Genomic DNA, 13,361 nt, shown 5'->3' on the forward strand with positions numbered 1-13,361 from the left:
TGTACCTCAGCGCGCGCTTGGATGGAGATGCGCTTCAAGTGAGGCAACAGTCGGCAAGCAGTGCTTCGATGGTACTTTCCTTTCTCGATCGTCTACCAGGAGCCAGGGAAGCAAAGGATTGGAATTGTCCATGGAAAGAGCAAACATACATAAAAAGATGGCAGGTGTGCCTCTTGGGATCTGATGCTGGATTTTTTTGCTGCGCATGACAAGGAAAGAGCTGTCCATCGCTCCTTCCTCACGGAACACAACATGCAATACGACGTCTGCTTCTGTTGTTCCTGTTGTTTGCTCTTTCCCGTCACCCGCTCCGTGCACTTCGCTTCTGTCCTCGGCCCTACCACTTTTTGCGTCCTATTACGAAACGTCCATCCAGAAGCACGCGCTCAAGCATGACTCGCATTTTCCACAACAACGTCCCTGAGAGGTTATGCACAACAAGACGACGCAGAGAGTTGCGCTTTATAACACTTGTAATTTGGATCGATTGCCTCTAACAAACTCTACAGATTCGAGCTGTTCATCCTCGCCGATGGCGAGAAGAAGATTTCCGAGACGCCATTTGCCGGTAGGTTTCGGCCCATTTCTATGCCGACGTCGATTCGAGATCGTCCATGGCCAGGCTCTAACGGCAGTACGCAGGCATGGCAAACACCTCGGACTTTTTGATGAAGAAAGAGGATCACACGCTGGGCAACCTTCTTGCGGAGCATCTGAAGATGCATCCCAAGGTCCTCATGGCTGGTTATAAGAGTACGTCTACCTGCTCTCTTTTGCACGTTCCGAGCGACTCCTGCTAACACAGTCAGTCGCACACCCTAATGTGGCAGAGGTCTTGCTCCGCGTCCAGACAGACGGCACCATTACGCCCAAAGAGGCGATTGTCGAGGTGTGCAAACAGCTGGTAGCATCGCTCGGCCACCTGAGTCGCGAGTTCACCCGCGAGTACGAGCTGCGGCGTATGGCCACGGTCGGCGAACAGCAACAGGGTGCGAATGGAGGCTTGTGAGAGCAGACCCCGCCTGATACTGTCTTGCTCTGCGTGTCTTGATCGTTTTTATTTCTTTTATTACACGCTTGTTTTTCTGCGTTTTGTTTTCTGGGCGTTCCGGACGGTTGCGGCAGGGGAAAAGAAAAGTACAAAAGCCGGTATGTTCCGGTTTGAACGCTGCACATATCATGTCACTCGGAGTAGGCGTTTTGAGGAATTGATGGTCAATTCGACATTGATGCATGCGGCAGTGCCCTTTGTATGCTTTTTAAGCTAGTAGCGACGTCAATGTGGATTAGTCATAGCATATATATCACGTGATTTTTGACCGATAAGGTAGCCTCAAATCCAATATGCATCTGCAGATAAAGATCCACACTTCAACTCCTCCTCCTTCATACCACTCCACCGGCAATCAGGCTGTCGTTTATCAACCTCGTGCGCCGACGACAAACATCGAATCATCGCGCCGGACCCGTTTCTGCGGCTGTGTCTGTCGAACCATTAACATCTGCGTCGCTCTAGACGCGACTTTGTATTTATATCGAACTGTATCGACAATCATCGACACTAGTGCGTGCCTCCTTGGCTACATATTTCGCCAGACGGGTGGGGGCCAACGACGAATCGCGAAGCACACCTACCTAACCCACATCACACCGACCAAACACACCTCGCCTCCTTCATCATGTCTGACGCTCGCAAGGGCACGTCGTCGTCTCCGGCGCCGGCGACGCCAGCTGGCAAAAAGGCCGGCGCGTCCGGGACACCCAAGGTGAAGAACGACGAGGAGGCTACGATTAAGGTGGCATCAAAGAAGGACAAAGACAGCAAGGATAAGGACAGCAAGGACAGCAAAGAAGGTGGCACTGCGTCCAAGCCGAGCGGCACCATCAAACTGAAGAAGCCCCCGCCGAAGCATAAGCAGCCAGGCAACTGGAAGGAGGGAACGTTTGTGGATCGTAAGTTGCATCTACGGCGACAGAAGTATTGCAGTTGTTTTGCAAAAGTTTGTTGCAATGCCGTTGTTAACATTTGTCCTCGAACAGAAGAGAAGAAGAAGGGCAAGAATGCCAACTCCGCCATCCCGGCGCCTTCACCAAGCCCAGTGGTCAACCAGCTCGACGAGACAGCACGCGAAACGTTTGCCACCGGCCGCCCACTCGAAGACGCGCTCAACCTGCAAATGTGTAAGCACTGCAAGAAGAGCGTACTCGCCACCGCCGCAAAGCAGCATATTGCGGCGTGCCTGAAAGTTAAGAAAGAGAAGGCACAGCGGAAGAAGGAAGCGAAGGAGGCCCGCGACCGGGCGCGCGAGCAGCAGCAGCGGGACGAAGAGGAAGCGCAACGCAAGCTAGAGGGCCGTGACAAGGACGACGACTCGAGTGACAGCGACGACGGGAACGACAAGAAGGGGCCGGGGACCGGGACGCCGAGCGGCAAGGGCAAGAAGTCTACGGCGGCTGCCAAGAAGGGCGACGCGGCGGGTGACTCCAAAGCCGGCGCAGCAGCGAACAAGAAGCGCAAGGCCGAAGCCGAGATTGAAAAGGTAGCGCCGAAGAAGAAGAAGAAGGAGGAGGCCAAGCCCAAGACAGCAAAGCCCAAGGGCCCCGTCGATGTGGAGCGACAGTGCGGTGTCATTCTGCCTAACGGTCAGCCTTGTGCCCGTTCTTTGACATGCAAGAGTCACTCAATGGGAGCCAAGCGTGCTGTTCCGGGACGGTCGTTGCCGTACGACATGCTCTTAGCGGCGTACCAGAAGAAGAACCAGGCAAAGCAGCAGAGTAAGTTGCAGGTGGATGTTCCCGAGAATTCGTTTTTGATGGAATGCGCTTATTTACTGACCCACCTCTCACAGAGGCTGCCATCGATGCCAGCGCGCCGGCGGAGGAAGAGGAGGATCCGAATGGTGGCAACATCGATTCGGACGAAGAGGCGGCGACGGTGATGAACGCCATGGCGAACTGGCGACCACGGCCGGTGGTGCCGCAGCACGCGTTTGCACCCATTAAACGCCAGTATCAGCTGGCACGGTTGTTTGAACAGCTTAACACGGCGACCAATGGCGGGCGTGTCAACATCTTTGGCGTGCGCGGCTACGGAGCACAGAAACTACCCGACGACCACCCAAGTCTTGCTGACAGCGAGGATGCTATGGGCGAGCCCGATCTTGACATGCTGACGACCATGATGCCGCCAGCAGTGCCAGCTTCTGTAGGCCGCGCAACATCCACGACACCGGTGCCGCCACCCACAGTCACATCGACGACGCCAATACCCGTGCCGGCAACGCCGTCGTCATCGTCACCACCTGTAGGCATGCGCAACCATAGCAGTCCGTCGACGACGCAGAGGCCAGTTCCTGTGGCTGGCCGTGCTTAGCATAAACGCGCCATACAGGAGGAAAAGCCTGATATCTAGTGCCACTGAGACGGTTGCTTCTTTTGTTCATACCCTTTTCTTCTTCGGCTGCCATTTTTTCCCCCTCTCCATTATTTCTACTCGGCATCTGGTGATGGCGCAACCGGCGTTTCGGACGGGAGTCGTGATAAAATTCGGTGGTTTTTTGTTACTTTATTTGGACATGATTACGAGGCGAATACCAAGTGTTTATATTTATATTTATTCTTTTGGACTTTCTTGTTGTCTTCCTCTCCGTTGATGTCACGACGGTTGATACGTTTGGTGTATCCCAATCTCGAAATTTTGTCTTTTTGTTTTCCCTGGTCGCGCGACCCGCATTGGGCGTGTTCCGGTTGGGCAACGAGCAGGAGCATGCAGGCAGAATGCAAGATGCGACGCACCCACCACGTTGTTTACGTTATTATGCACGACGCAGGTGCCAACGCAGCAGCCGACATCAGCACCCAACCACGTCGACCACTCATGCATACTGCAACCCCCGTTTCTTCAGCGAGTAGCCCAATGCACCCAACAAATATATCGAGTATGCGGTGAGGACAGTGAACAAGTGGCGAGAACATATTATTGAGGCGAACAACTGGGGCGACGGTGAACAGCGGAACGACTGCCAGAAATTAAAGGGCAGAAACAAGTCGAAGCTAGTGTCTGCCTCAAAGAGAAATCATATAATAAGCGGTCGGCAAGCCTCCAAGGTGATTGACGCGCACCAACCTCTGCGTCATGTCTTTCGTTGTTTTACTGAAACCATCATAGACACAACACGAGCAGTATGCCTCTGTCGGAGCCGGTGACGTTTGCCTTATCGGGCTCTCTAGCCACTTCTGTAGCGGCACTTGTCACTGACCGGGCCGTGTCGCTGGAAACTGTTGTTGGCTCCAAATCGACAAATCTGACCACAGCAGCAGGCAACGGCTTCGTTTTCTTCCTTGCCTATTATGTCGTGGCGACGACTGGACTACGGCTTGTTGGCCGACACAGCCTTGACGGCGTGACGCCAGCATCGGGTCGAAATGCAGAAACGCTGGCCTTCTTTGTCGGTGCAACAGCGGCGGTGTGTACGCGGTTACTTGGTCCAAGGGACGATGTTGAGCTACAACATGAAAATACGGTTGGAACCGAGTCTCGCCCACAAAACGGGGGAACTGGCGCAGGAATACCACCAAAACATGACGCACGACAGCACCGATGGTCACTCGCGGCCCTCGAAGACGACCTTGTCCTGGCACTTGATCCTGGCTTGACTTTCTGTATTCACGAGCTCCTGGCACGGCTGGTCGCCCAGAGACAAGGGAGGCGACAGCCTTCGAGACAACAGTACACGAATGGCCCCAGAGCCGCCTTGATCACCTTCCTACTTGCGGCTGCTAGCAAGGCCATTTCTACGGCCATCACATACCCGTTGTACGCAGCATCTTTTATAGCAGAGGCAAAAAGCCGGCGACTGCCTCCAACAGAACCCGATGACGATGGCAATGACAAGATCCTAGCCCTGCTGTGGAAGACGTTCCGCCACCCGGGCGGTCCCCGGGTGCTCTACGACGGATGGTTACGGAACGTGGCGTCCGCAGCTCTTAGCCACGGCATCACCATGGCGATCCAACGAGCCCTATACGGCCTTGTCTTGCAGCTGGTGTGCTCGGCCACCAATGCCCTTCGAAAGAGGAGGGCGTCCATCTCGCACACAACGAAAGTGGTTTTCTCAGACGCAACCGAAGCGCGTCGGTCATCACTACAAGTTCCGGCGGCCACAGTCAACCACTTTCGTAACGAGCCGGAAAAGGCCACCAAGGCTGTCGAGACGTGGCTCGAGTCAACAACAGTAAGCAGCGATGTGGCACAGAGCAACGCAAGCCACGATACTGCCCGCCTACTGCCCCATCCCAATTCGTCAGCATCCCCAAAAGCCATTGCATCTAGCCATGAGTCCTGGGTAGCGAACCAGCACCCACGACAAGGCGGCTCTCATCGTACTTCTCCCAAAGACAGTGCATTGGTTCGCTATGATGCCACTCAGCGTACCGAGACGACCATTCCTCGGACTCGGGGAGCTCCGTTTCAATCGGCAAGCGGTGCAGAGTCGAGAACGCCACCGACTGAAAGTGGCACGGGTATTGAACATGACGACGACGGTGCTGGTACTGTTATCTTTAACATGATCTCGAAAATCCCTCGCGTGGTGAAGAAGTAGACAATGGATGATGGAGAAATAGGTGGAGAAACAGATGGAGAAACAGATAGACTCGATCATTCACGCGCACTCTCGCTTGTTGTTTGATACTGTAGCCCATAAATTGAAGTCTTTACTGTCCCCACGTGATATGCCCCCTTCTATATAAACGCCGGTTCTTGTATGCTCTCCATTTATTGTGTTCACCTTCCAGCACCCATTAACACTGAAAGGCAACGCCATTTTTCTTGACTTCGCTGGCGCCACCGGCCGAAAAGCCAGTCCCCTCGCTGCGAAGGTCCACAAGGCCCGGCTTGACACGGTCCTTCTTCTTCTCTTTTTTATCCTTTTTGTCCTTCTTACTCTTCTTGTCCTTCTCGTCCGGCGCGTCGTCCAGGTCCGTCTCGCACACGTAGCACCGCACCCTGCCCGTCGTTCCTGGCGGCGCGTGCGGGTCAAACAAAGCAGACTGCCCGTTCGCTCCCGGCGGCTTCACAAATTTGTGCACGCAGCTGCGGCACAGCACGTGGCCGCATGGCTTGGCCAGCACGGCTTTGGACGCGTTGGTGAGCATCTTGTTGCAGGCCGGGCAGATGCGCTTGCCGTTGGCGTCGCGCTCAAACTGCACAGACACGAGCGTGTGGAGCGAGTAGCTATGGTGGTCGTGGCCGGCTGGGCACAGAGGCGTGCCGTCTGCTCCGGCACCACCCTTGCCATCGGCACCCTTCGTCTTCGCGTCTGTCGAGCCGTCCTTGTGTTTGCTGATCGACGGCGTCTCAGAGGGCGTCCAAAAAGACGGAAGGGCCTGGGCGTCGTGCGCGGCTGCGCGCTCGGCCTCAATGGCGCGCCGTGCTTTGGACCGGTCCTCCTCGGCAATGCGCTGCAGCTCGTCCTCGTCCAATGCGAACTTGCGCTTCTTGGTCAGCTGTATTTTGTCGCCGTCGTCGCCGTCGCCGTTGCCGTTGCTACCAGCAGCGTCAATGGAAGGGCCGGCCTCGAGCAGACGTCGTTGTGTCTGCGTGGGCGTTGATGTCGACGTTGCAGCCGGTGTCTCTCTGTCATGGGCGCCGTTTGCATACCCGCCTGCCTTCCGTCCAACCTTGGCCTCCAGTCCGGCCTGCACGAGCTCAAACTCCCTGACCGCCCGCGCCTGGTCCTCGGCGTAATCGCGTGCTTGACGCTCGGCGCGATCCCTTTCCTCCTGCTCGCGCGCCTTTTCCAGGCGGCGCATCTCCTTCTTTTGCGACAAGATGTTGTTCAAGGCGCATTCTCGGCAGAAAATGTCGCCTGCTGGGCAGGCGACGGGGTCTTGGGCGAGTTCGAGGCACAGCGAGCATGAGGCGAAAGGTAGGAAAGAGTCGCGTGTGAGGCGGGCCGACGAGACGGTCCAGGCAGCCTTGGCGAGTGAGCGCTCATAGGAGGTGAAGACGGCGCGACTGGTGTTTCGTTTGCCTGTATCGTGTGAGCGCTTGCGCGGACGAAGAACAAAGTGTCGAAAGAATGAGTGAAAGAAAACAAGAAACGGCAACTTACTATGCGACATGACGGCGATTTAGTCAGCCGTGGAGGTTTCGAGAGCAAGAAGGCCAAGACAAATAGAACGTGAAACGAAGAAACAAACGAAAGAAACGAAACAAATGGCTCGGCACGGGACGTTCTGGAGGTGGAGGAGGGTGTGGTGTCCCTGGAGATATGCCGAGAGGAAACGATGAAACGGCAGGATTGCTTGTGCACCAACTGGATTACAGGCAATTGAAGCTGATAAGATAAGCGCAAGGCTGAGCAAAAAACAGCGTGCAGCCTGGCCAAGTCGCTAAAGACAGCGCTGTAAATGCCCACTATATGGTAGGCAAGGGACATTTTAGGAGCTAACAAGAAACACTCCCGACTGCTGTATCATTAACTGTGACTTAAACGTTAAATTAAACATAGAACTCGTGAAGCAAGACGCAATAACGTCACTCGTGTGTCTATCCTGTCCTCCTAGGTATACATGAAACAGTGCACGCCTGCGTCCAAGACAGTAAACTCGTCAAAAAGAGCAGAAAAACAGACACTTGCCGACTTGACCGAATCTTCAGTCTGTTGTCTGCGAAAAGTATCCTCATCCAGTAATCCTCATCCCCATCTTCCTCTGTCGCCTTAATAGTCGTCGTCCACAAACGACTCAGTCTCTTCTAGGCCCCGTAGGACCTCCTCAATCTCTGTCGGGTCCGTGATCGCCCACACGCCGCCCCCCTTGACCAGGTCCTTGCCGCGCATGCCCACCTCTTTGCCCACGAGGTTGCGCCCGACCTTGCCAGGCCCGATACCGATCCACCGCCGCACACCCTCCTCCTGGTCCAGGTAGCGGATGCTGTCCCACCAGCGCACCGTCTCTTCGCACTGCCGCGCCAGCAGCTCTTTGAGGTCGTCCCGGCTGCCAAACGGCCGTGCCGTCACATTGCTGATGCACGGGATGGTGCCCGGGAAGGACACAATGTCCTCGCCCTCGCGACCCGCGACGCGGCTGTGGCCCGCCAAAAGCCGTCGGATCTCGGCCACGGCCGGACGCATAATGGGGCTGTGGAAGGGGCTGTCGCTGTTGAGCCGCACCGCACGCGGGTCGTGGCCTAGGAACAGCCGTACCTGCGCCATCAGCTCGCTGATGCGCTCAATGTTGCCGCTCAGCACGATCTGGTTCTTGCTGTTGATGTTGGCAATAAGCACCTGTTCGCTCGGCGGCGGTGTTGCTGTCGCTGTCGCAGCTGCTGTCAGCCGCTCGCCCGTCGCGCTGTACCCCAGAAACTTGTACACGGCCGCCACCAGCGGCTCCATGTACTCGGGCTCCGTCACTACCGCCACCATGCCGTAGTCGCCGCCGTGCTCGTCGCGCGCACGCTGCGTGGCGCTCGCCATGGCCTCGGCGCGTTTCCGCACGAGGTACAGGCTGTCCTCAAACTGCAGGTAGCCACCCGCGACCAGCGCCGCAAACTCGCCGAGCGAGTGGCCCAGCGTGACGTCGATGCGCTCGGCCACCCGAAAGTCAAACTCACGCTCCAGAATCCGCAGAATCAGAATCGATGTCGCCATGATGGCCGGCTGCGCGTTGGGCGTCGCCGTCAGCACCTTGCCCGGCCCCTCCTGGATAACATCCGACAGCTTGTATTTCATGTAGTGGTCGATCTCTTGCATTATGTCGCGCGCGGTAATGGGAAAGGCCTCAAGCCATGGCCCGAGCATGCCGACTTTCTGTACGCCTTGGCCTGGTGGGTCGTTAGTTATCATCGTACTCCCACGTTGTCAAGAACATTGCTCAGTGGCCTACCAGGAAAGAAGATTGCTGTTTTTGGCCGGACCTTTGGCGTCGAAGACGACCACCGGTGTTGATGCAGCGCATCATGGCGCAACGCCGGACCTGACGACGCAAACCAAAGGCGTCCCCGTTGTCCACTGGCTGGACAAGATGTGCGTGGGCGTCGAGGGTAAGACGTCGAGAAGGGAGCGGTACGAAGCCCCGTCCGAGGGGCGTTGAGGAGAAAGCCCGAGAGAGAAGAAGCGAATGACGAAGTGGAGAGCAAGGAGAAAGAGGAGGACAATGGAAAGGAAGAAGAAAGGCGGAGTGGGACGGGAAGGGCCACGCCCCGCGGAAGTCGTCTCATGGCTTTGCGCCAGCCGGTGACGAGGTGCGAGGGGTGTCGGGTGCACGCATCAGCGACAGTCGGTCTGTTGGAGGAGAAGGTTGACAACGGCGACGTGTGGTATGTTGTCGAAAGAGCTGTGTGCAGTCGAAGGAGGTAGTTGGAGAGTCTTCACAAGCCAAAATGCCCACAGCTCGTGGAAATGACGCCGGCGGTTTGGGTCCTGCAGTTTTGGCTGGCGAATCTTGAACAAAACACAGACTAATTCCGGCAAACGAAAGCCCGAGTGGTCAGTTAGGCGCTCGCGCTATGCGTTTGCGAGCATGATCTCTAGTATTTTCCGTCGGAATCACGTCAGGGCGTCGTTCTGACGGAGTAGTGTTCGCCTGGAGAGAGTTGCAGGATCGCTTGTCGTGGGGCCAAGAGTCTTCCTTGGCACCTTCCTCCACTAAATGGGCTCGATGGGGTATTATTGGGGAATTCGTACTTCGTACGTTACACGGGGAAGTAGGGGGCCTGAGGCGGCCCTGCAGCCAGTCGTAGCTCAGGCTTTTGCGGCTGAATTTGCGCGTCGTTCCTGCCCATTTACGAAGGTATCGGATTTCGGCAAGAACCACCGTTGACTTGACTGAGTCTACACCTGTGAGGCAAGACCACCTCCTAGGAGCACCACCAACAGATGCACGAACAATTGGTGAAATTAGCGCATTGCCATCCCGAAGAGCGGTACCTGACCTGGCGCTCCGATCGCGTTACGCGACCACTGTCAAGACCACGCCGGCAAGCGTCGTCGGCAACCAACCGATCCGACCGATCGCCCAGTGTTATTCTGTGACTTTGCAAGTGCTTCACTCTCGGCAAGACGCCGCTGTCGGCTAGAGCCCTCCGGAAGGGAAGTATCCTTAGATCCACGTGACCGTGCTTCAACTCTTAACTTGTAAAGAGAAGGAACCTCCTGCATCTTTCCGTTTGCGATGTTGAGTTGACGCGTTTGTTTCGATATGATAATTTGATTTCTCCCTCAACAAATGCGGTACCAAACACATCGCAAAGATAGAGAGCCACAAAACCAACGGCATACATACCGTCAACATGATATGGCAAAAAGCCAACCCAAACTCGCTAAATAGCGCTTGCAACCGACGACACCAATGCATCCAATGGAGCATCCACCGCCCAGCCGCATCAACAAGATGTCCTCTAACCGAGGTATGAGAGAAACGGGGGCCACATGCGACTTCACAAGAGCTGAGGTTGTCGACTCGTGGGAAGACAGCGAAAGTGACGATGAGGAAGCAGACGAACGCACACCTGCATCGTGTGCGTCTGTACCAGTAGTGTCTGCTGAGCCGGCCGAGGGATGGCTGCAGGCGGTTCTCTTGGATTTTGAAATGTTACTGAAGCAGTTCGAGGAGAAGTTCCGCAACGTCTGGCCATAGATTAGGATATGGTGGGCCGTCGATGTTTTGTGCTGGCATAAAGTAATATAAATTGTGCTATCAAGAGTCGTGTATTTGTTATTGGTCGATTAAGCTATCTGTAACCAGCTGAAGGGTCCAACCTGCAATGTAATACGAGTTATACAACACATGCAACATTGCAAAACTGTGCACTCTGCATTTCGTTACAGAGCCTTCCTTAACTTCAGCAGCTCTCCGGCCCAGAACTGTCACATAGCTGACGGGGGTACGACGTATTGTCGCGCGCAATTTGGAAAGTATCCGGAGTAACAATACGTCCGTGACCTCTTCTCCTTCTGTTTCCAACGACACACACGCTGCAGCTGATACGACGTGCATCCAGCCCTACTCCGTGCCCCGTTCTTTGCTATTTTTCTCCGTAGTTCAGCCAGTGCGTCTCTTGTGTCCCGTCTGTCGGACCCTTGCGGTTTGTTTTGGTTTCTAAAAAAGGCCTCGCTTTCTGGTTCCGCGCATTTATTTGCCAACCCGTATCCCATATGCTTACGCCAATGCCAACCTATACAGCCGGAAATCGGGCAGCGGTAAGCAACAGGCAACGCGAAATACACATTACAATCAAAGTGATTACTCCGTAGTGCAACCAGCGCTCGCTAACGCGCGCGTCCGGCCCGGCCGATATAATATATCGTCACGACGTTGGGCAATATAGCAACAAGGACAACACGTCGATGGTACTGTTAATATTTCCAGAAATACGCAACCAGGGTGAAAAAAAGGCAACTGGCAAGCAAAGAAACACAAAACAATTTGGGGAAAAAGGGGTCGGCGGGAAGAAACACGTCGGATCTCCAAGTGTGAAGCTCTCTATAGCGAGCTGTTGTAACAACACACGTTCTGGATTGAGCTTGCGGTCTCCGTGCTCTGTGCTCCGTGCCCCAAATGACTGACACGCAAGTCAGGGTGTCTTTGTCGGTGTCGCCCCTTTATCCTTTTCTTTTTTATCCTTTGTCTATGGAAGAGTGAGTAGTTGTTGTTTCCAAGTTCTTGGATCGAAAGTGGCAAAGCGCATGTCAACCACATGGTTTCCATAGAACGGCGTGTACTAGTGCTATCGATGGCGGTAAAACGAGTGTGATAGTGGCCACAGGAGCGGCGGCAACAGTGGGCCAAGTGTTGCTACTGCTATTGCCCAACAAAGGCACCAACATGTCTCAGTCAGATATCCGGGAGTGAGAGTGTAGCAATCCTTCCGCTGTTTCCATTTCCTCTCCTTTCGGTGGGCTAAGCCAAATGAGCCAGCGACCGCATGGGAAGTGCCCAATTTAGCAGGGGATCTAGACGCCAGCTTTTGTTTCCTATGAAGATCTGGGCCAGTATTGGTCCTGTAGCACAGTCGGTAGAGAGGAGTCAGGAGCCAAAGCGGGTTGCCTAATTGGTCCAAACAGACGGACTTTGGTATTTTAGTTTAGCTTGGCCAGAACCCCATTGGCTCGCCCGCTAGTCCGTCGCGCCTTCCCTCTCCGTCCTTTTTCTACAACGAAATTACAGACACCCTTTGTTTCTTGCTCCCATCCGCCCGTCGCTCCTGCTGTGTTGTAAAGGGCGCCACACAGAGTACTCTTCTGTCTTCTCCCCAGTCTGGGCCGGTCACATTTGATTGCCAATAAACGCCCTTTGGGGGACACTGTAGACTCGCCCCAAGAATGCACCTTCCTCGAGCATAACAGAATGTGAAAGTCAGTGTGCACCCCATACCATCTTCCCTGTATATTACCCTGTCCACCCCCGCTTTTCACCCCTACGAAGTACATGCACCCTGATCTTGCGCTAGTGAGGCTCAGACTACTTACACCTAAATTGTAAAGTACAAGGAGTCGACGCTTGAATGCACCTTCCTCATTCTTCTGATGCGGCACATTCTTGACTTCTTTCTCCTTTTCATCCACATCCTCTCTCCCATCGCCGCTTCGTCTTCTTTTCGCCCTCTCTTAAACCGCGCTCTATTCCCTCTTCGTCTCGCCAGGCCTGTCACGCCCGCCCTCCTCCGACAACTGTACCCCTTGCTTTCATCCCCTGCGCTTCTCAACGTCAGGCAGGTCGAGAGCGACCAAGCGATACAGCATTCAACAGCCCACCTGCCGCCAGCAGCCTTTTCTTCCCAAATCGACACTTCTTTTCCACCGAACGAATAGACGGCAAGCCGCCACGACGTGCCGCGTCCTGATCCAACCATCGTCGTGAGATGTGACCGCGTAAACGAGTCAAAAGGGGCAAAACGGAATAGACAGAGGCAAGGCGACCTGCAGCGGGAGCTTCTCGAGCCAGTTTGTCTCTCTGCCTTTCTCGTTCTTCGGGCCACCTCCTCGCTTACCACCCGTCTGCGTTCCACGGCAGCGCTCTGCTGGGTTATCTTTACAGCCTCTACGCGGGAAGCATCTGGCCCTCGCCTGTCAGCTTGTCAGCTTGTCAGCCTGTCTGTCTGTGTCTCTTCCGCACGTCTAGAACGGTCTGCGGGTAAATACGCTCGCAATCTCTACCCTTCCAGCGCCGCCACCAGCAGACGAAAGGGGAAGAAGGAAGAGAAGAAACAAGGGACGATTGCATTTGGCCACCATTCAACCACTTGACGCCTCTCCTGTGTCTGTTTTGCAAAAGCCCTGGCAAACGAACCAGCCAACGAAACCCACACCCGTGCCGTTTACCTCCTGGCCCATCATACATCGTTGCTGTGTCGCTGG

At 55.1% G+C, this 13,361-nt stretch overlaps 6 protein-coding genes across 6 annotated transcripts; 4 read left to right on the forward strand and 2 right to left on the reverse strand.

The window, feature by feature from the left end:
* Nucleotides 1–392: 392 nt before the first annotated feature.
* Nucleotides 393–1,009, forward strand: SPSK_05588 (DNA-directed RNA polymerase II subunit RPB11; the record flags this gene model as incomplete). Its single annotated transcript, XM_016732331.1, has 4 exons — nt 393–427; nt 510–568; nt 643–753; nt 810–1,009. The coding sequence occupies 4 exons, from the start codon at nt 393–395 to the stop codon at nt 1,007–1,009; spliced, it is 405 nt and encodes a 134-aa protein (XP_016583230.1).
* A 670-nt stretch (nt 1,010–1,679) lies between these two features.
* SPSK_05169 (SAGA-associated factor 73) lies at nt 1,680–3,373 on the forward strand (the record flags this gene model as incomplete). The annotated part of the gene is made up of 3 exons (XM_016731919.1): nt 1,680–1,953; nt 2,041–2,775; nt 2,850–3,373. 3 exons carry the CDS (start codon nt 1,680–1,682, stop codon nt 3,371–3,373), a joined length of 1,533 nt encoding a protein of 510 aa, XP_016583231.1.
* Nucleotides 3,374–4,184: 811 nt separating this feature from the next.
* Nucleotides 4,185–5,603, forward strand: SPSK_05275 (uncharacterized protein; the record flags this gene model as incomplete). The annotated part of the gene is made up of 1 exon (XM_016732025.1): nt 4,185–5,603. One exon carries the CDS (start codon nt 4,185–4,187, stop codon nt 5,601–5,603), a length of 1,419 nt encoding a protein of 472 aa, XP_016583232.1.
* Nucleotides 5,604–5,802: 199 nt separating this feature from the next.
* Nucleotides 5,803–7,125, reverse strand: SPSK_05307 (nitric oxide synthase-interacting protein; the record flags this gene model as incomplete). Its single annotated transcript, XM_016732056.1, has 2 exons — nt 5,803–7,034; nt 7,116–7,125. 2 exons carry the CDS (start codon nt 7,123–7,125, stop codon nt 5,803–5,805), a joined length of 1,242 nt encoding a protein of 413 aa, XP_016583233.1.
* Nucleotides 7,126–7,724: 599 nt separating this feature from the next.
* On the reverse strand, nt 7,725–8,804 carry SPSK_05393 ([acyl-carrier-protein] S-malonyltransferase; the record flags this gene model as incomplete). The annotated part of the gene is made up of 1 exon (XM_016732141.1): nt 7,725–8,804. The coding sequence occupies one exon, from the start codon at nt 8,802–8,804 to the stop codon at nt 7,725–7,727; it is 1,080 nt and encodes a 359-aa protein (XP_016583234.1).
* Nucleotides 8,805–10,395: 1,591 nt separating this feature from the next.
* SPSK_05753 (uncharacterized protein) lies at nt 10,396–10,641 on the forward strand (the record flags this gene model as incomplete). The annotated part of the gene is made up of 1 exon (XM_016732489.1): nt 10,396–10,641. One exon carries the CDS (start codon nt 10,396–10,398, stop codon nt 10,639–10,641), a length of 246 nt encoding a protein of 81 aa, XP_016583235.1.
* Between the last annotated feature and the right edge of the window lie 2,720 nt (nt 10,642–13,361).

This window comes from Sporothrix schenckii, assembly GCF_000961545.1.
Source record: "Sporothrix schenckii 1099-18 chromosome Unknown Cont49, whole genome shotgun sequence".
Classification (NCBI taxonomy): Eukaryota; Fungi; Ascomycota; class Sordariomycetes; order Ophiostomatales; family Ophiostomataceae; genus Sporothrix; species Sporothrix schenckii.